The sequence below is a fragment of the Pseudopodoces humilis genome, chromosome 2, assembly GCF_049639895.1.
Source record: "Pseudopodoces humilis isolate 2021_Gansu_Grassland_sample_001 chromosome 2, ASM4963989v1, whole genome shotgun sequence".
In the NCBI taxonomy this organism is placed as follows: domain Eukaryota; kingdom Metazoa; phylum Chordata; class Aves; order Passeriformes; family Paridae; genus Pseudopodoces; species Pseudopodoces humilis.
In genome coordinates this window covers 87,297,136-87,318,422 of record NC_142201.1, presented here as the reverse complement: position 1 = coordinate 87,318,422, position 21,287 = coordinate 87,297,136, and the positions used below count along the sequence as shown (strand labels likewise).

The following is a 21,287-nucleotide window of genomic DNA, read 5'->3' as shown; positions in this document are numbered from 1 at the left end:
AAGAATGAGGATAAACCCATCGCCGCTGTTCATGCTGCCTGATACTTGTTCTGCAAATGAGACAGTGCTCTGAGGTTTGGGGTTTTTGTGAGTTTGTGTTAATTGGATGTGTTTCGTTTTGCAGTACCTGCTTAGCCCAAATGACATGATGGCTTCTCAGAGCAGAGCTGCTTGTGTCTGGCATTGGGCTCTCTGCTCATCGCCTTTTGCATGAAAATGTGCAGTAGCCTTTAGTATTGGTTTGACAGTGTTTCCAGTCAAGAAGAAAAATGTAGGTGCTGTCGCTTTGTTCATTAATTCCATCTCCTAAACAGCTCTGGAAAGGGACCTACATGCAGGGAGAGGTTACTCAAATTATCCAAATTCAAAGCAAAGATCCTGAGAACTGCCCATCTGATTCCTAATCCTACAGACATGTCAGAGCTATAGGTGCTTCCATTTTCTATCAGAAATTTGAAAGATACCTTGTTTGTGGAGACCAAGACATTTCTGTGCCTTGATGAGCACCAAACTGTTCAACTCTGTCTGCTCCACAAAAATAGGGTTTTTTTCTGGTTTTCTTCCACAACTGACCCTGTTGGTAGGTGCCAGCAGCAGAGAATGAATTATTATGCTTCCTTACACAGTATGAGCTGGAATTCTTACAGAGTTGGGTGAATAACTTGGGTTGATGGATTTCTCAGCTTTACCTGAGAGAATTTGAGTGCTTCTTTCAGAGGTTCACCTCAAGAGGTTTATTCCTTTCCTTGATGACCTTTTAGATAGCTTTGATGGGCTCTGTGTAAAGCAGGCAGGGAGGGAGAAGATTTCTATGGTTATTCTAGCCACCCATCTGTCAGTCCTTCCCAGTAGCTTCAACTGCTTTAATTTCAACCACATTTGACAAGACATGCTGATGCTGTGTTTGACAAAGATACACACTCCCACGAGTATTGTGAAAATTGGTATCAGAGAAAGAACAATTTAAAGACTGATCATAATTACTGCAATTACATTTGTTGTTTTCTTAGTTGTTCGGGGGGGAAAAAAAAGGGAATGGAAAAGAATAATTGAACCATTTGCTCTAAATATTCATCTTTACCAACATTAGCGTTGGTTACCAATATCAAATGACAAGGTTTCTACTCTCTGCTGGAAAGTAGCATTTGAGAAACAGAAGAAAGTGTGCTAACGGGGGATAATAGCAGTGCTGGAAAGTCATTGCTTAATTAAAATGTTTCTTGTGTTAATTGGCATGACACATCGGAAAGCAAATAACGCAAATACTTATTTGGTATGTGGTGTAGGTCTTCACCAGCAGGATGTTTGGAAGGGAGAAGCAAAATGTAAGACTCTGAAACTCTATTCATCTATTTGGTGTGGCACAAAATAGAGAAGACAAATTGGAGATGATGTTTAACATCCAGCACACAAGTTACAGCACAATAGATTATTAATGGCTGTAGATGCAGATTAAAGTCATAGATGCAGAAGCCTGATTCAAGTATGGACCTTGGTAAATGAACAAAATGCAGACACAGGTACCAAATATAGAATTTATTAATGCACAGTGGAAATGGCAATCGAGAAAATGTCAGGAGGAGACCCAAGGAGAATGGGCTTCTTTAGATTAAGTTTTGAGTAATTCAAAACAAGGTGAATTTTTTAAGATCACAGAAATGCAAGGAAAATGAAAATACATCCAAATAAGAAACTCAGGGTCTCCATGGTAAATTAAGGTATGTGGCAAAATGAGCTGCAGAAATAGTAAAAAAGTAGTAATAATAGATCAGCAAGGTGAGGTGAAGTCATCCAGATGGGTTTTTTTTTTTTATTTTTCCAGTGCATTCATCAAAATGATCACTTTACTTGGGAATGCTTACTACACACATTCCCTAATTCCTGAGAGTCCAAAGTTATTATGCTCAAAAAACCCAAAATAAAGCAAGAAGTGGGGAAAAGGATATTTTCTTTCCCCCACGTTTTTTCCATTTTAAGTTTATTATTTTCCGTTTTAAGTTTATTATTTAGAAACTTGACTTAAAAATAAATCTTGTGTTTTACCTTAACCATACTGTAAGACAAAAAGGGATGATATTTTCTCCCAAAGGCTTAAATTACTTGAGTTGCAATGTTGCCTCAATTGTAATGGAGACATATTTTTCTTTTGAGTGTTTTTGAAGACTTTGTTTTTATCTAATTTGTGTTAAAAAATACAAAGCAGCCATGATCTGAAATAATGTGGCTTAATGTATTTTGACAGCTTTCATTTTCCCTCTCTGCTTCACGTAATCAGCTTACTACTTTTTCTTCAGCCATCTACTGAGTCTTCCAAAACAAGTATGAAATCTATGATGTTAAGAAAGCTCAAACCAAATAATAAATTTTTTAATGAAATGAAGACATCTTTTAAAAGTTCAATGAAAATTAATACCCTCTGTATTCTTTCTATACACACCATACAGAAACAATGTCAAATCTGAAGCCAGTTATCTTTCAACTTTCATCACCTCATTTCAGAACATTTAAATGAGAAATTTGATAGCATGTTTGTAAAAATTCCACTTTAAAATTAGTTTTATGACCCACTCATTTTAAAATTCTTATCAGCTCTATATGGAGAAGAGCAAATACTATTCTGTAAGAGGTGATTGATCATAGAATTACAAATGGAATAATCATGATGATTATCAGAAGGTGGAATGGAAGATGGATGAGAGAAATTATATTGGAGAAGAAACATACCATTACAAAAGAAAAAAACTCTGTACTTAGTTGCAGGGAGAAAGAGGTTGACAAGAGACCGGGTAAAAAGAATACTAGTTAACAAAGTACTGCTTTCAGTTTCTGTTTCCACACTTCACTCTCCATATTTTTTTCTGATTTTCCATGTTTCCTTCCATCTGTCAGGGCAGAACTTGTTTTTTCATGTCTTGGTCTAACATGGGTTAATGTTGCTCTTGCTATTTCTAGCAGGAGAGAAAAAAACCCCACTAACCTTTATCCAACTTTCAATAAGAGACAGTAATGTTGCCCCAGGCCCAACATCACTTAGAACACAGATATTTTCTTTTCAACCAGTGTGTGATGCTGTAACTTTTCAGCAGAAATGACTGCATTTAAAACAATATAACAGATGTTAAAGAGTTATTTTCTCTCAATATATTTCTCTCTTAGTACCTGTGAAACTGTTTGGACCAAGAATTTATTTTCAAAGATTATTCAGTCTTTACAGAGCATGCAAAATCACATATTACTCATTCTTTTTCCGTGAGCTAGATAGATGAGCTGTTTCAACTGGAAAGAAACATTAGTAAATAAATTCTGTAGTTCTTTAGTTTTGCTATTACAGAGCAGGTGTGGACTTTGAGACAAATAATTGTTTGATGTCCTTCAACTATTTGATGCTGCCAGAATAGTATTAATATTCAGCCTGGACAAGAGAAAACTCCTGGGAGACCTTTTAGCACCTTCCAGTACCCAAAGGGGGCCTGAAAGCTGGGGAGGGACAATTTACACGGGCATGATTGTGCCAGGGGAGGTGGCTTCAGAATGGAAGAGGATTGGTTTAAATTTGACAATAAGAAGAAATTCTCTCCTGTGAGGATGATGAGGCACTGTCACAGGTTGCCCAGAGAAGCTGTGGGTGCCCCATCCCTGGGAGTGTTCAAGGCCAGGTTGGACAGGGCTCTGAGCAGCCTGGTCTAGAGAAAGGTGTCCTTGTCCGTGGCAGGGGGGTGAAACTGGATGTTATTTAAGGTCCCTTCCAACCCAAACCATCCTGTGGTTCTGTGACTGTTTTCCACATTCTAACACTTGGAGAAAACCATCGGTGGGCTTGCAGCATTGAGAAAAAAGGCTGAGTGTCATTTGCTGAACTTGGGGGCTGTGGAGTCACCTGTGCTGAGCAAGAGGTTCCTCTTTCTTTGGCTGGGGTGGAGGTGTCTTTGCAGGGCGTGCCCAGAATGGTGCTGCAGCCTTCTTGCAGTGTGTACCTTCCTTGTAGTGCTCCCTCCTCCTTCCCTTTACCCCTTCCCTGTCCAGGGGGGCTGAGTACAAGTGTGTTCCATTCTAAGCCACAGCCACACCCTACAGCTGATGCACCTGGGACTGTCAGCTGGGCTTCCACTGCTCTCCCTGGAACTTCCCTTTGCCACAGAGGCTTCTAGCCCTGGAAGCTTCACTTGGACGCCTATAACATAAGATATAAGAGGTTCCCAGCCATGGTGGTATCAGGCAACTCACAAGTGGCCCATTAAGCCTTGCTGCTCTTGCTTGAGTACAGAAATCCCCAGATGTGCCTCCGTTGCTTTGCTGGACTCCAGGTTGCCAGTCCAGTCAGTGGCAGTGCAGCCTGCAAGAGCTCAGTGGGGCCCAAAACATGCATGTGCTTGTCAGGAAAACCAGCTAAGAGAATCACAGCCCTCAAAGGTGGTGCTTGTCATGCTTGTCATAGCCATGTCCTGCCTTCTCCTGAGGTCTGGCTGTGTATGAATGACCTCAGTGCTTTGTAGCATGCAGGAATTCTTTTTCTTTTGAGTTCCTTGAGTTTTGCAAGGAGCTGAGAACAGCTTTACTCAGCCTAATTAGAAACATATGGGGGATGCTATTAAAGCACTTGGTTCTAATGATCCTGATTTGGATGTGAAGGAAAAAATATCCTTTAGTTCTCTCAGAAATGGATCTTCCTGCACAGCAGAAATTTGAGATGCGAAGGTGTGGTGGACACCCCAATATGCAAATAGCATTGTCTTTCTGATGTTTTTCATATTGCCATGTTTAGCCTTTTTAGGGGACAAAATCAGGTTTCTTGCATTTTGAATTCTAGCTAATGAATGCCTTAAGTGCCTCCTTGGCTCCTGCAGGCCTGTGTGGGGTGGAGTGCAGCATCTCTCACCTGTCAGAAGATTTGTGCTGGGGAAGTGCAGTGATGAGCACTCCGTAAATGTGCCAGGGCTGCTAGAATGAGCAAGGAGCTTTGCATATGTGGAGGAGAAATTTGCTATAAAGAGTAAAAAATAAGTTAGAAGACCATGAAAGTAGAACCATTCACATTCAATCCAAACAGACTAGACCTTGCTGAACTGATCCCAGGAAGAGATGATTATTTTGACAGCTACATTTCTTGACAGATTCTAGGAGGCTCAGGTTTAAGGACAGTACAATTGTTCCTTCTTGACATGGGAGCAAGTAACTTTAACCAGAGTTTGAGGATGGCACACAGGCTGAGGACACAGTAAATTGCTGACTGCACAGAGCAGTCCTGGTTACCTGTCTGACTACTAACATGTGCTTTTAAGCATTTAGTTTCACTTTCTAAATTTAATAATATTTATTTTTTTAATCTTAATAAAATTTTGTTATTTATATTTTATATTATTGTTATTTAAAATTTGAAATGTAATGGCAGGTATTAAAAAGGTCTTTTATCTTGCTGAGGATGACAAAGCAAAGGCTCCAGCAGCTCTAAGCTGATGGCCAACCATAATGGTGAAATGCCTTTTTAAGGGATGATGGTTTAATATGAAAGGGAATATTAAAGAAGTTGTTTTTTTCCCAGTCACACATCATTACTGGATGAATCTGTACTTTAGCTTTGTACTTAAAGCTTATGCTTTAAGCATACATCATGCTTGAGAGAAACACAAGTGACTAGTTTTCATATGGAGATAGAAATATAATAGTTGATGATCAGGTACATGTGGTCTGATTAAAAATGGAATATCTGATTTAAGTCTGTTCTGGCCTTAAACTCAATGATTCTCCTGCTTGCTTAGTTGAGTTGGCTTAAGACTGATGGAACAAATTGTAGTGTCATTCAGAAGCCTGACCAGATGTGTTCCCACAGGAAACGAGGTGATTGCAGTAGACTGGAAGGGACTGAAAGATGTGGACCAAATCAATATGGACAGCACGAGTTCTCTGCATGGCAGCAGCTTCCATCGACCTTCCACTGAGGTGAGTGCCTGGCCCAGAGCTATTTAGCCAAGGGGATGAGAGAGTTTGAATTCTGAGTTCAGAAATGGGTGTTGTGCATCACTGAGACAGCATCTGTGAGAGGACCGGAGTGCCAGTGAGCTCCTGAGGATCATACCTGGGTAGTTTGGCTTGCTATGAATAGAACTGAGTCACTCCCTTCACAAGATCCATAGTGAGTAAGAATCTGCAAATGAAAGTGCTTTTTAACCAGTCATGATGGGAGTGGAGCACAACATGAAAACAACAGTGACAGTTCTGACAAGCCTGTAGGTCTGCAGTCCTTGAATAAGGGGTTCACATTGGGATGTCCAGCACCGTGTCTGTCCCAGCTTCTGCAGCACAGCCATGAAATCTTTTGAAGAAACACATTTGTCTGTGTTTTGAATTATATAGGTGCATTTACTAGCAACTCACCGACAGTTGACTTATCATGCTGTATTTTAAGGGCTGGTTCACTGAATTACTGCAGCTTCTGCATTCCTAGATACCTGAATTTTCAGCTTTGTCAAGTTCAGAGTATGCTATAATGATTAATAGAAAGGTAAAATCTATTTTAAGTGCATAATATTTGAAGAATTATAAATAATGTACACAAATAAGCTTAACAAATAACATACAGTTTGCAAAACCTCAAAAAATGTTAATAGGTGTGTATATATATATATTTATATTTGTTTTGTTGGGTTTTTTTTTGTGTACCTTGCTGGCTTGGAAAGTAACTTCAAGACATTTAGAGTTTCATGGAGTCCTGGCAGAAATTGTTGGGCCCAATCTTGTATGGAGAATTCAGCCAAATCAAAGCAGATCTAAAAGTCAATGAGCATAAACCACACCTCAGGGAACATTTTGATTTATATGAATGGATACCATAGGTGTAACATGAGTCATCTAAATTTTCCTGAGTGTCTCCATCCCCAAACCCAAGTTGCTGAAGTGTGAGTCCTCCCAGCTGAAGGGAACACACTCTGGTACTGTGATGGCCGATGTGGGAAATGTTTTTGGTTTGCAAGGGGTGAGTGAGTCAGGGTGGACAAACCGAAACACTGCAGGAGAAAATAATTTCAGCAGAATTGAGTTGCTTGCTGTAGGACACTCAAAATACAAAGGTGGTGTAGCTCCTCCTTGTGTTAACCTAAAGTGGTGCATCCCTTAGGAGGGGAGCCTTGTGAAAAGGTGCTTTTCTCTTTCCTACTCTGTCACCCTGTTCACTATTTCACCTTCAAACACACTTACAGGCACCGTAATCACCAGCAGGGAATGAAGCCATCTTGAAAGGCACAAGTTTTTTATAATACACCAGAAAGCAGTGCCTGTTGATTTTGGTAAATTATTGGAGTTGCATGGTTGCTTCCAAGTTGTTTGTTACACTGACATGGTGCCATTCTTTGCTTTCTTTAGCAAACACGGACAGATTTCTCCTGGGATGGTATCAATGTGAGTATGCACTGTGTCACTTTTCAAATTTCTAGTCATAGGAGGACCAGGATTTGTCTGACATTGGATACAGTGGAGGCCAGAATTGGGAGCATGACTGAAAGTCCTTAGTGCTGCTGAAATTCTGGGAGTTGTCTACGATTCAGAGGATGGTGATAGATTTTTGTTTGCTTCTGAGTCTTTTACTGTCTGGCAGGTATTTCTATTTGTAGGTGGCTATTGAATTGCTTTCATCCTTTTGGGGACAAATGTGTGCCATTTCATATGTTCTGTTTTTGAGATTTCTGGGCACTGCTACATAGGAAAAGTGTCTGTCCAGCATATTTTAAAAAATAGTAGTCCTTGATTAGAGCATCATTTGATCTTCTCCAGGAGTTTGGGAGAAATGCCTCTCTCATTTTCAGTTGCACACAGTTCTTTATGTCTCCTAGGGTGGATGGTAAGTACCAGTTAACTTCAGTTAAAAAGCAGATGAGAAACAAGCAAACATTTTAATTACACATGTTCCTTTCACTCTTAATACCTGTGCCATGAAAAGAAAATATTTTTTTTCTTTTTCATTAATGCAGAAACAGCATCCTGAAAAAGGAATAATGCATATTTGTTCTACTGGACTTTTTTAAGGGGTACTTATAAAATATTTTCACATAAGTTAACTTCATAGTTTCGTACACATGGAAGGCCAGGATTAGCAGCTCCATTTTGAGTAGTATAAGTATTTTCAAATTCCAGATTCTTTCACAACTTTCAAAATACCTGCAGCTTTCTTCTTTACTGTGATTTGAAAACACTTGGAGCGCTGAATATAATTTTTAACTATTTCTCACCATGCTGATGCCTCTTTCATTATGGCACTTATGGCTTGGGATCTTTTGCCTAGGATCGCTTACAGTAACAAATAATGCTGGAAAATAATGATGCATGCAGGAACTGTCTAGAAGAAATTTGTCAATTTTTTTTCCTCACTGTACTTATGTCTAGCTGAAAGCAAAGTACACAAGGTTGTGTTTCCTTAAAGAAAGTAGAAGACAGTTTCCTTACTTGCAGTTTCCCATTTTCCAACCCATACAGAATCCATGGAGCTCTTCCATGAGGCAGCTCTTACCCAGTGTAATTCCATAGATCTTCTTCGGTACCGAAGCTGGATCGTGAATTTCCTTCCCTTCCCATTCATTCCTGCCTTCATGTCACAGCTCTTCAACCTTGCAGTAGTAGGAGCCCTCTGCAGTTTACTTTCTTTTTTTGATGGGTTCCATGAGGCAGCTCACAGCTCAGCCCCCAGGCTGTCTTGGAACAAGTGGGTGGAGAGTTGGAACTGAGCAGGAGCACCCAGGCAGGAATGACCAGTGGAGGCATAGATGGACTTTCTCCAACAAGCTTCTTCACCAAAGGAAATGCATCATGGAACAAGGGCTGGGCTCTCACTTTTTACTGTTCTTCCTCTGCTTTCTGATTGCTTCAGCTCACATTACACATGGCATGTTCCTGGATGCCTTAGTTGCTGCATTTACACTCAGTTTCCAGAAAAACTCACCTCTCATATTTTGGCAACTGACTGGAATTATACACAGTACAAGATCTTTACAATGCCTTCCTTTGCCTCCAGTTATTTCACTGCCCAGTTATTGCTCCACTCACTTTTTGTGAGGTCTGCGCCTATGACCAAGTGCTTGTTTTGTGTCAGGATTTAAAATTTCCAGTGTGATAGTCACTACTTTTGAATATCCTTGTGTTTGAAACATTCTGGCCTTGATTTTCAGAGAGGTTGAAATGAAGAGCAGAAGCAATGTTTATTTAGCCCTTGTGAAAGTTAAGCTTCATATGCAATACCTGGCATCTCTGAAGAAGCCTGATGAATTCATCTTGAGAGATTATTTTTGTGATGATGTTTGTGACGGCTGCCTGTCCCAATAGTGCCCTGTCCTTGTTGTTCAGGGACTGAGGATAAACATAGAAAAGACAGTCAAGAAAATTAAGCAGAGCTGTAGACTGAATTTCTTTAGAGATGTAGGTGCTTGAAACAGGACCCATCACTGATATAGCCGTGATTATTTAATTAAGACCGTATAAGAAGAAATAAAAACCCCAAAGTGACATTAAAAAATCGCTAGTATAATGCATATATGATACATTAGTGTGGCTTGCCTATTGCACTGATACTTCCCCACTGCAAGATCCCTGAATTGTCCCATCAGTCATGTCTTGCATCTCTAACAGAGTTGGGAATGGTGCAGCATGTCTGTAGAGGACTGGCAGCTGCCAATGGGAGGCTTCTCACAGCCTCTTTCTGCCTCTCCCTCTGGCCTTGCCTCAGTCAGTCCCAGTGCTGTGCAATATCCAGTCCTGGTTAAATAGCCTCTAATTTTTTCCTTTCCTTCTTTTGTTCTTACTGCTTGCTTCTGCTCCTCATCTTCCAACTACCTACTGTTTTCTCACTTCAGTTCACTTCCTTTTCTCCTTCCTGTATATCATTTCTTCATATTCTCTCTCTTTTCAGCTCTCCATGGAAGATACGACCTCCATCCTCCCCAAGCTGAAACGCAACTCCAATGCTTATGGGATTGGGGCTTTGGCTAAATCATCTTTCTCTGGTGAGGTCCTCAAAATTTGACTTTAGCCTTGGCAGCTTCTCTCCACAGGCCTTTGTGCCTCTTCCCTCTGTCACTCTCACAACTGCTCCTTTCTGGCTTTCACCTTTTCATGGCCTTAGAGGAGTCTGCATCACCGTGGTTCTAAATACAGAAGTCTCACAGTTGTTGCCCTTTTAAAGAACAGATTTGTCTTACTCCTGTTGGCTTCTCACCGTGCACCCCTGCTCAGACATCTTCAATTGCTTCCCCTCAGTCTTGGGTTTAACCCCATTTTCTGTTTCTTAGTTTGTTCACTTCCAGGCTTCATCCTTCATGCCCAACTCTATCCTAAATGGATTCTAGGCAAGGAAGGAAATGGTCTTTCATATTTGAGGTTCCCCTTTTTCCCCCTTCCGAGAGTTTGTCCAAGGAAAGATGGAGAAACTCTCCTGAAGAGTGATGCAGTGAGAGGTGGGAGATACCCAGTCCTAGTGGGAGACACCCAGTCCTGCATCCTGTCAGGAAAGGAGGGGAGAAGCTCCACTCCTAAGAGCGGTAAAAAGCACGGCCGAAAACGCTGGAGCTGTGTAATAGCCCTCCCTTGTTTTCCAATGTCTGGCCCCTTAGGGATATCTCGCAGCATGAAGGACCACGTCACGAAGCCGACGGCGATGGGCCAGGGCCGCGTGGCTCACATGATCGAGTGGCAGGGCTGGGGCAAAGCCCACAGCCAGCAGCAGCAGCACACGCACGAGAGCGCGCGCAAGGACGCCGACGCCTACTCGGACCTCAGCGACGGCGAGAAGGAGGCCCGGTTCCTCGCAGGTAGCGATGCCTTTTCTTCTGGCATGGGGGTTGGATTGGGTGGGGTGCCCCACAGCGGAATCCCCAAGAGACCAAAACAGAGAAGAACACTTGGGAGAGGCTGCGGGTGGTTCGGGTGGCTGAAGTAGAGAGAGACTTTGATGGCTGGGATATTGCCAGTGGGATGCAAGGAGGAGAGGGTGAGGGCCAGTTGTGGGTGGTGGGTGTTGCTGAGATAGGACCAGAGTGAGACAGTGTGACCAAAAGATGGGGTAAAGGATGATGGCGAGAAGTGGAGATGCACCTTTGCTTCCCTTCCCTGTCTCCTTTGGCACAGGAGTGATGGAGCAATTTGCTATTTCTGAAGCGACTCTCATGGCCTGGTCCTCCATGGATGGTGAGGATGTGAGTGTAAACTCAAACCAGGACAACCCAGCAGGCAACTACTCTGAGAACTATCAGGAGCTGATGGAGAGCCAAGGTGAGCTCCAGTGCTTCATGCTAATGCAAGACACCCCCTTCCAGCTCTGGTTGTCGTGTTGCTCTCTTTTGCTCTATTTTATTCTGTAGCCCCAGTCAGATCTGCTAGAGTCATCCTTGTTCATGGAGCTGTCCAAGGAATCTAATCTTAACAGGGAGTTTCCAAAAGCCCAGTTCCTTTTGCCTTTTTAGAGCACAGCTGTGGAAAGCAACCAGCTCTTACTGACAGCTGTGGGTTTAATCAAGGCCACCTGCCGACTGCCCAGAACTGTTTTCTCTTTGCCCTCTTTCCTCTGAAGGGTTCATCCAACCTGTGCAGTACAGTGCACGGGCACACAGGCTACCTGGATGAGCCAGCTTGGCCTAGGGAGAGTGTCTAACTGTGTGTTGTTTGCCTCCTTTGCTTGCAGAGCATATGGCCCAGACGCAGTATGATAGCTGGCCTCATTCCTACGTCTCGCAGGGCATGTATTGCTTAGGTTCATCCGACGCCTGGGAGGCCAGTGACCAGTCCCTCATCGCCTCCCCAGCAACTGGCTCCTACCTAGGCCAGAATTTTGATGAGTCCCAGACAAACCTTCAGGAAAGCATTTTGCTTCAGAGCAGCTTTCTCCAGCAGCAGCAGCTGCAGCAACAGCGGCAGGAGCAGAACTTCATCCAGAGCACGGGGCTGGTCCACGTGTGGCCCCTGCAGACTGCTCAGAGTGGGGGTGGAGCTGAGTCCAGCACGTACATGGAGGACCACATTGAGGATGAAGGGAACCCACGGCTGGAGAAGGCTCCTCTCCTAAACAAGAAGCCCTCTCCAGAGGAGGATGATGCAGTGTGCCGGGACCTGGAATCTTTGTCTCCTCGAGAGGAGATGGAACATGCTGCACTGAGCCGCAAAGTCTCAGATGTCACCTCCTCTGGGGTGCAGTCCTTTGATGAGGAAGAGGGAGAAACAAACAACTGATGCTTTCTGTGAAGTTCTCATCATTGCTGAAAAAAAAAGAGGGATGGCAAGGAATGCAATTACAGGGATTCTTCTCTCCAGCTCCCCATATTTCCAAGCAGACATACCTTCCATTCCTGACATTTAATTATTTTTTTAAACAAGGAAAGTCTCAAAGTGATTGACACATAAAAACCTTTTCTTCCCCTCCCCCATGGACACATATTTTGGATTTTCATTGCTCTGGGCAACATGTGATGTGCTTGGAGAGATCTGGATTGGTAAATAATTTCTAAATCTTTTTAATACAAAGTCTTGGCTGTGGATACAAACTCTTCTGGTACTGGGGATGTAGCTGATGAGATAGGCTTGGTGTAGGGAGCAGCTTTGTGGCTAGAATTCATCTTAGCAGAATGGATGTTGCTCTGTGGACATGGCCCCCTTTGATAGAATATCTGAATATAAACTGGTTGAAAGTGAAGATGTGGCTTTGCAGATCTAGATTGCACTAGCGTTGCCGTTGTGGCTGATGCAGAGGATCAGGCCGTGTTCCATACAGACACCATGGAGATGAAAGATGTGCTGTGTAACCAGATCCTCAGTAGCACCTTGATACAAAGCTGTAGCTTTGATGGATACGAACTGCGCTCCCTGGGCCCGGGCTGTGCTGCCAGTGTGCTCTGTGGGCATGACTCTGCTGTGGCGTGGAAGAATGGATGCAGATACGAATCTAACCCTGCTCTCAGATATTCATGCTTTGGTCTCTTTCATTTGTTTCTCTCTTTGACATTTCTGCCTTCCCAGGAGCTGGCAAGAGTCGTGTGTCCTTTTGGCAGTGGGCACTGGAAGCCAGTGGAAAGAACATTTTCAGCTACGGAGACAGTCATAAAAAGCTGACTCTTGCAGTGGGCTTGAGGACATGTCCATCTTGGTGCTGCTGCTGTGTCCTTCTGTCTTTTCCTTGCCAGCAGAATGGAGAGACCCAGAGAGTAGGCAGCAGGTCCAGGAACAGCGTGTACAGCTATGAGATCACAGATACCTAGTTTACATTAGAGTTTTCAGTTTTTGCGCTTTTTTTTTTACCTTTTTATATGCTGGATAAGTGTTCATAACAAAGCAGTTAGTAATGGGAAAAGCCTGTACTCCAGTCATGACTTAACAGAAATACTGCACCTTCCCCATTTCTGCCACTCCTGCAGTGCCAAATATAGCTGGAGGAAAAGGGGTGAGAGGAAGCTTTTTCTGCCTATTTGTCTTCTTTTTCTTCCTGCCTATGTTTTCTTCTTTTGTTTTCCTACCCCCAAGCAGTGTAAATAATGCTCAGCACTTGGTCTGTTTGTTTTTCCCTCCCATCTCTTTTTTAGGTGTGGAGAAAGCTGATTTCAGGAGTTTTCCCTATTTGTACGGGTTATATATTTTTTTGTTTAAAAAGACATGATTCTCTGATTAGGGGGAATTTGGTCTCTTGCAATTCCTCGACATTTTTTTACAGACCTCCTTTTGGGAGGGAGAGGTTTTGAAAGGAAATTGTTTCCTTTCAGCTCTCACCTGAAAATAAACAGAGACAAAAGCAAAAATTGTATAAGATTATTGATTTTGCTGGAGGACTGAACAGAACCAGCAGAGATTACCCAAGTTCTGGGTTTTAATTGCAAGACTTCTTGCAAGGAGGCATCAGCAGAGCATGGGTGTAGACCAGATGCTGGATCTGATGAGTTAGAGAAAGGAATTTGCCTGGACACTGCCATACTGTTCCAGGAGCAACTCTTTCTCACTTACTCTGACTCATATTTGCTCTGTTTAATTCATGATACATTTGTCTCTTCTTTGCCTCCTCTTCAGGCTTGGTGTGTTTTTTTGGATGACAGGAGAGTGATACATGCTTCTTTCCTGCTTCAGGTTTAGCTCCTGCATATTTTCAGGGAAGAATGTCTAAGGCAAATAAAATGTGACTGAAGGAGTATCATCAAGTCTCAGAGTTTAGACAGCTCCTGGCAAGCAAAGCAAATGATGTCCAGGAATTGTGAAAAGTAGGAATGGGACTCTCAGGAAGAACTTTACCCCACTCAGCTTTTTCCCACTGATGCAGGCAGCTGCAAAAAGAGGAGCTCCTTTTTCAATACCCAGGTCTTTCCAGCCAAGTCCACTTCAAGAAGATCTGTCTTCCCTCTCCATTGCACCTCTAAATGAAAGACCTCTGGGATGTTTAAGTAAGACTGGTAATTTGGTGTAGGTAAGAGAGAAAAGTTTTTATGACCCATCTTTTTTTATGTATTTGCTTGGTCTTGCTTCCATCTTTCTAAGGAGGTCGCTCTTCTCCTGAAGGATGACCTTTCAATATCTCTTCAAAGATGTTTACACATACAGGTACTAACCTCCCCTAGGCAGCAAGGCTTGATAAAAATGGTCTGCTATAGTTCTTGCAGGGCCAGTGGTAGCTCATTATCTTGAGCTGGCTTGGGTCCAGCTGTGGAGCAGGGCCTGGGAAATCACATTAGGCAGAAGAGGGAGCTGGCAAGTGCCAAGAGCACCTCAGCAGATGAGTAAATGAGTAAGTTTAAAGCTATTTTTATTTCTTTTTTAAAAGGTCTTCAGGGAAACAAAAATGGTTGGGTGTGTACCTTTGTGGGAGATTCGGGTGGCTTGTTCCTTTCTCCAAACCATTTTGTTCCCATGTGCCTCTCCAGGACCAATCTGGATGTTTACGGTAACTTTCAGAGTAGCTTCTAAAGATCCCTCTGTGTTGTTTACAGGACTGGGACAAGTGGGTCAACTTGTCCAGGGCTTCTTTTTTTCTTTTTTTTTTTTTTTTTTTTGATATGGACATGTGGTACATTTACAAAGATGTCTGATTGATGTCTAAAAGATACACCTTATCTCCATGGAAGGCACTGAGAGGAAGTTATCTACATAGGGAAAAGTGTGAAAAAAATTGACCTTAAAGAAAATTCTGTGGAGTCCAATAGGAAGAGAAAATCTGTAGATTCTTCTAGCCTCTGTGGAATTGGGGTAGAGAATTATACCCTGCTGTATAGTTCCATAACCTGCAGTCTAGAAACCTGTAGATAGCCTCATTCTCTGTGAATGCAGACTGGTTTCAACACCACTCTTTGTAAAAACTTTCCGGCTTACTAAATTCTGTAATTATTTTTTTTCATAAATGTCTTAACATTCTGTGAATAATAAACTTTCAGCCTTTTCTTGAAAGAAAGAAAAAGGCTATTTTCCATACCTCTCCACAGTCCAAAAGAGCTAATTGCTAGGAGTTTGACTAGAGAGAGCAGATCTTCCTGTCCACACTTGCCACCCAAGTGAGAAGCCTGAGCTGGACTGGAAAGGCAGTTTGAATCTCTTTGAAAGTGGAAAATTGTTTGTATAATCTGACCTTTTCTTATGTAACAGGCCCACTGCCTGTGTGTATCCAATATCAGAGAGAGAGAGACCTGGAACCTACTGTACATTTCCCAGAAAAGCTGCTATTATATAGATACACCTATTCAAGCATATGGGAGGCACAGGTGCTCTGTGAGCGAAATTTGGCCTGCAGTCCCTTTATCCTGGTGAGGAGGGATGAGTTGGAGAGAGTCCAGCCACATAGTCAGAGCCCAAATTGTGTTTGTGAGGCTGTAAATAAGAGGGGAAGGTAAGCTCAGTATCCCTGATCTGCAGTTACTAAGAAACTGAGCTCTGCTGTTTGTTTCCATAAACCCATTATAAGGCAAAGCTGCACTACAGAAAATTTTTGGATATTCTTGAAGTAGTGGAGGTAGAAGATTCCCATCTTTCCGCCAAGCCTTTGTCTTCAGTAGGAACTTGTTGAAATTACTATGCTAAACATGAAAGAAGGCTTAAACAGAAGTGACCCTAATTTAAAATCTTCTGCTGCAAGAAAATTCTCTCTTGTTCCTTCTCCTATGATTGCTCATATCTGATTAGTTATACTATTTCATAAGTTTTTCTTTTATATAAATCTGAAGCTTTCTTTACAAGCCATTCTGTTCTTCAATTCCATTAGCTCAGGCTCTGGGACAGACAAGTTAATCTTCTTCTTTCAGTTTCTGTGCATCTAAATCATCATCTTCTTTTGGAAAGCTGCTGACAAGTCATCCACTTGCTTTCCCCCTTAAAAACATTAACATCACCTTTCAGGACAGGCTTGCTGCAGGGAACAGAGTTTAAGATCAGCTTCTAAGCTGATCCAGTGGTGAGCTGCTTTGAAGGAGGAGGAACTCTGCTCTGGCCATGCTCACCTCCCACAACCCTTGGGCAGGTGCTGATTCACAGCTGGCCCACACCAAGCTGGGGACTTTTACCCTGCTTTAAAAGTGAAGATGGAAGAGCTGTGAGCAGAGGGAGAGAGGGTTCTGTTCTCAGCAGCTGGCCTTCCTTTACTTCAGGTTAAAGAAACTGGGAAAGTGCACTTTGAAATGGCATCTTCGTGATGAGCGTAAGCTGCTCAAAGGAGCTGTCCTTCCTCCTCTCTTCCACCACCACCAGCTCTGTACTTCTACTGCCTAAAAAGCACCAGCACTAACACTCATTTGGTTGCTCAGGAACTGGCCACATTGAAAACTAACCCAGTCCCCTACCCAAATAAAGGTTCCAGTGGGATGAACACTTCATATTGCTTCTCTTGGTGAGGCAGGGATCACTGAGGGCTGGTGATACATGTTGATGGTCATGTGGAAGACTGGTTGCAGATGCAACTTAAATTGGCTTAAGCTGATTGTGATATGTCAAAAGAATAAGCCCCATGGGGGTACCAGGAAAAACATTATTCCCCATTTTCTTCCTTAGTGTTTTCCTTGGAATTTTTAGTATGCTCTTGTTCAATTTGGTCTTTGTTATTTATGCTCTGTTGTTTCCCTCACTGTTCTCTCCCTCAGGCCCCTTTGAGGTAAAACCTGGAAATTGGGCAGGAGGACATGAGTAACTTGATATATGCATGAAATTAATAAAATTAACATGCACAAATCGTGTGTGCACTCAGTGATTACACTCCATGGCAGCTAAAGACACTGATAAGTCTTACCCTGTAATTGCAAGAGGGGAGACTTGTTTAAAAGTGAAGCATAGCTGTTGGAAAGGGTATTTATCCCTATGTCCAGTCCTAGTGTGAGATCTGGAAGAGTATTTCACTTCTAGGCAGAGCCTGCATGTGCTGTACCGTGTACAGCAGCAATGAATGTTAGTTGTAGCCTCGGAGAAGAGAGCTGGAGAAGGAAAGTCATCTCTTTGTTTGACACAGGAAGGAGGTACCGTGGTGAGGCAAGGTGGTGTGCAACAGTACAGGCTTGTGCACCACTGTGTGTGGCAGAGGGGGAAACACATGGAAAGAAAAGCTTGGAAAAAGGTCAAGAAAAGCTTGATGTCTTTTGTTTACACTACACAGGTAAGAAGCTTCATGGCAGACTCCTGTCAGCGTGGACTGAGGTATAGAATTGCTATACAAGCTGTGGGTCCAGGATTGTTGCAGCTTATGGTACTCCTTAGTCCAAGCCACACTTTTTAAAGACGGTGATAGGAAAGAGACCTCCCTGAATTTTGGTACCTGCTAGCTTCTTTTTCATTTTCTTCAAAAAACAGCTCACAGTGCCCTTGGTTCTTCAGGGAAATTGTATGAGAAATACACCAAATAAGAACTTACTCCTTGCCCAAATGAAGTTAGTGTGAGTTCTGATCTCACTGGGAACCCAAAATACCTAAATTCAGCTTAGTTTGCCTTAACTTTTATATTGATAATTGCCTAGAAGGAGAAACAAACTGAGATAACCTGCCTCTAAATGCTACAAAAAGCAGAGCAACATTGGCAAAGTCTAAGCTCTTCTTTCTAATTTCTCCCACGTGGATTTTCCAGTGTTCCTTGTTCAGACAACTTTGGCATATCTTTTTAACTAACTGTTTGACTTTTTCTGAAAGAAAAAAAAAAAAAAGAAAAGAAAGGAAAGAAAAGAAAGAAAATTAATTCCAATACAGAGATTATCAGCAGCTTACAACTAGAAACATGTAAATAGGTAATGCTTTCATCTTTGATTTTCCTCCCCTGTAGAAATCTGACAGGGAAAGATTTCTATGCCATGGCTCAGGGAAAGGAAAAATAAACAGGGAAAATGTGAGTAAAATGGTGCCTATTAGAACTAAATGTACGTGTAGGACAGCCTACAGTCATTAAAGCACAGTCTCAAATATGATTGCAAGCTGTAAAGTCAATGTCAGGTGCCTCTTTTGTACCATAGGCTTTTCCCAGGCTAAGTAGTGGTGAACCTGTGCAGAAGAGCTAGACTTCTGTGCCAGATCAGTGTCTCTCTCTGTCTCAGAATATGTCATGGAGCCTGGGGACACTGTGCTCCCTCAGCAGCACAGCCAGCTCCATGGATTGGCTGGGCTAAGGCATGAGGGTTATTATGTTAACAAATGGACATGGAAGATCTGCACTTGGAACATCAGGGTCTATTTACATCCTTGCACTGACATTTTTCCCCAGCACAGGCAGATCAAAGTGTTATTTTTTTCCTTGGAAATGAAGAGAAGCTCTATGATTGTCAGTGTTGGTCTGCACAAAAGAAAAGAAGTATGCGATGTATTTTTCCAGTGCAGATGCACATTGTTGGAACAGGAAAAATTTAGTCAGGCTGTGATTCTGAGAAGGAGCATGTTTACTAAAACTGTAAAGACTTGTTCAAGAATGTTCTCAGTGCAGATACCACAGAATCACACAATGATTGGAAGGGACCTTAAAGATCATCAAGTCCAACCCCTCTGCCATGGGCAGGACTTACCTACTGGTTGATGTGTAGTAGCTGCTGTCTTCTGGGAAGAGAGGGGTTGCAGTGTTCTGTGGAAAGAATGCTCCTGCTAGGATCTTCCTCATCTCCTATAGCTGGGGACATTTTAAATGCCCTCTGAAACCTAGTCTTGTTTTGCTTTCCCATAAGGGATCAAATGTCCATGCTTGCAAGACAAAAACATCTAAAAAGGCTTTTCTCCATTACGGAAACAAGATCGTGCATCAAGATTTGCTTCTGATAAGATAAAGGCATGCAGTCCAGGTTCATTGGCCTTTTGGATTCATTTTCATTGGGCATGGAAATCCAGTCATGATTGGACTGGAGGCCACAAGGTTAAGAACCTTCTTCCAGAGCTCTGCCATGTTCCCATGAGGCAAGTGTAGGCACACTTCCCTTCTTTTCAGATAACTGCATGCTTGAGCAACGTAGCAAGACAAAAGCTCTTTTGCAGATATATATTCTTGTTTGGCTTTAACTTTTCTTTTCTGATTTGTGGATGTTGTGCATGATTGGAGGTCTCTGGGAATCCTTACACCATAAAATTGGAACTCAAAAGTAATTTTACAGGGAGCAAGATTTCTCTTGTTTCAGCTCTTTTCAGACGTGGGTGGGTACAGGCAGAAGATTTGGGAGGTACAAGGGTGGTGGATGGGAGGAGTCTCAGGGGTGGCATGCGGGGTGGATTCCTGAAGCATGATTAAAAATAACTGAAGGCTTGAGTCTTCACATGTTGTATTCTCAGTATCTGAAACTACTTTAGCATAAGCGTGTGGGACCATGGAGGTTGCTGCAAAGCACTTTTCAAGGGCTTCCCCGAGCCTGCACGTGTTTTCTGTAGCGGGGAGGCTGCATGGTGGTTGTATGTATCCTTTTAAGCTAGTGTTTGCAGAGGTGCATCAATGTCTGGGGAGAAGGTACTGAATGGAAGTAAAACAAAAAGGGAAAGGGACCCACTACTGAAAGCTTTCGTCCTTACATTGTCCCACACTAGCCCTTAAAAACTAAAATGAGTCTGATTTGCCTTTGGTCTTCCAGCTCCAAAACATGTTTGCCTGAAAACTTTTGTTGGATATACTTCGCATGTTTTGATAATGTGACTTACGAGATAAACACTTCTACAAAGCTATATATAAATACATCCATGTGCAACCACCTGCATACATGTGCACACATCACATATAGACTTAGAGAACTGTATGGCACTACACACCTCCATGCCTGTACGTGGCAGCAACCACAGTAAAGGAGGGGAGGTAGCTCAAAATAGCATGTACAGTCCTTTATGGAGTTGTTATTAAACAGAATGTGGTCTTGCCCTCCTGGCTGGTGGAAGTGTTTTATTTCTGTGGGACTGGCTCCAGGGGAGTTGCGTCTGAGGAAGGAGGATCCTAGGAAGAGGGGGTGGGTTTCAAGGAGATAGTCTGATGGAGCACATTGAAAAGGATCCATGGTGGCTTGGAGAAGGACCCCAGAGTAGGAAATACCTGATTTCTCATTAAGAAAGAACATCACGGGTTTGACTGTACAGGGCTAAAATCTGATGTATGTCTGTATCTGTATCTGACTGTCTGGCCATGAATCCTAGGCCAAATTTGAGGACAGAAAGCATCACATCAACAAAATCCTCTAATTTAGCACAGAGTGAGTTTTCCTGTTCTACTGAATAAGCATTTTCCAGGTGATACATACAAGTTTTGTCCCAGTACTGATGAGATGCAGACACATCTGACTCAGAGTTGGACAGAAATTTCACAACAGCCCATTAGGACAGGACACAGGAAGGCTTCTGATGCTTAGGTTGTAATAGGCACTGACATTGGGTAGCATGACTCTGGGTTCACATTTCAGTTTTAAATGCTTCTCAGCCTGCCTGTCCTCATAGCAGATTGGGGAATTGGTCAACCCAGAGGGAAAGAAAACATCTCTGCACTTCCAGCATTGTTGTGTCATCTGCTTCTGATGCAGGACATTAGGCAGATCCAGTAGCTGTTTGTTTGCCATATGAGACTTTTAAATTCTACCCATAAAAGGTATTATTTCCTTTCCAAGTCAAGATACTTGTGCTTTTCAAACTCTGGTTCTTCCAGGAGCTAAGCAGTGTCTCTTGCCCTGTTTAAGGCACAGAATATTTTACAACCAGGGCTACTGGACTGATCTCTGCTTTCTGTGTTCTAATTTAATTTGCTTCTTTCCAGTTTACCTGCTTTTGCTACCAAATAGGTTGCTATCCACCACTTGATATGTATGTCTAGGTAACCATGTTCATAGAATTAATTGTGACTTGCCTAAGACACACTTAGTTAACTGCATTAGGTTTTT

At 42.5% G+C, this 21,287-nt stretch overlaps 1 protein-coding gene across 1 annotated transcript in view; it reads left to right on the top strand.

Annotated features, from left to right (window-relative positions):
• Positions 1-20,284, top strand: part of FAM131B (family with sequence similarity 131 member B) — a 32,191-nt gene extending 11,907 nt beyond the window's left edge. Inside the window, exons 2-7 of the mRNA XM_005523810.3 lie at positions 5,828-5,937; positions 7,357-7,392; positions 9,890-9,983; positions 10,590-10,787; positions 11,104-11,247; positions 11,657-20,284. Of these exons, the coding sequence (XP_005523867.2) occupies positions 5,828-5,937; positions 7,357-7,392; positions 9,890-9,983; positions 10,590-10,787; positions 11,104-11,247; positions 11,657-12,201 (1,127 nt within the window). The 3' untranslated portion in view covers positions 12,202-20,284. The remainder of the gene's footprint in view (positions 1-5,827; positions 5,938-7,356; positions 7,393-9,889; positions 9,984-10,589; positions 10,788-11,103; positions 11,248-11,656) is intronic.
• The last annotated feature ends 1,003 nt before the right edge of the window (positions 20,285-21,287 follow it).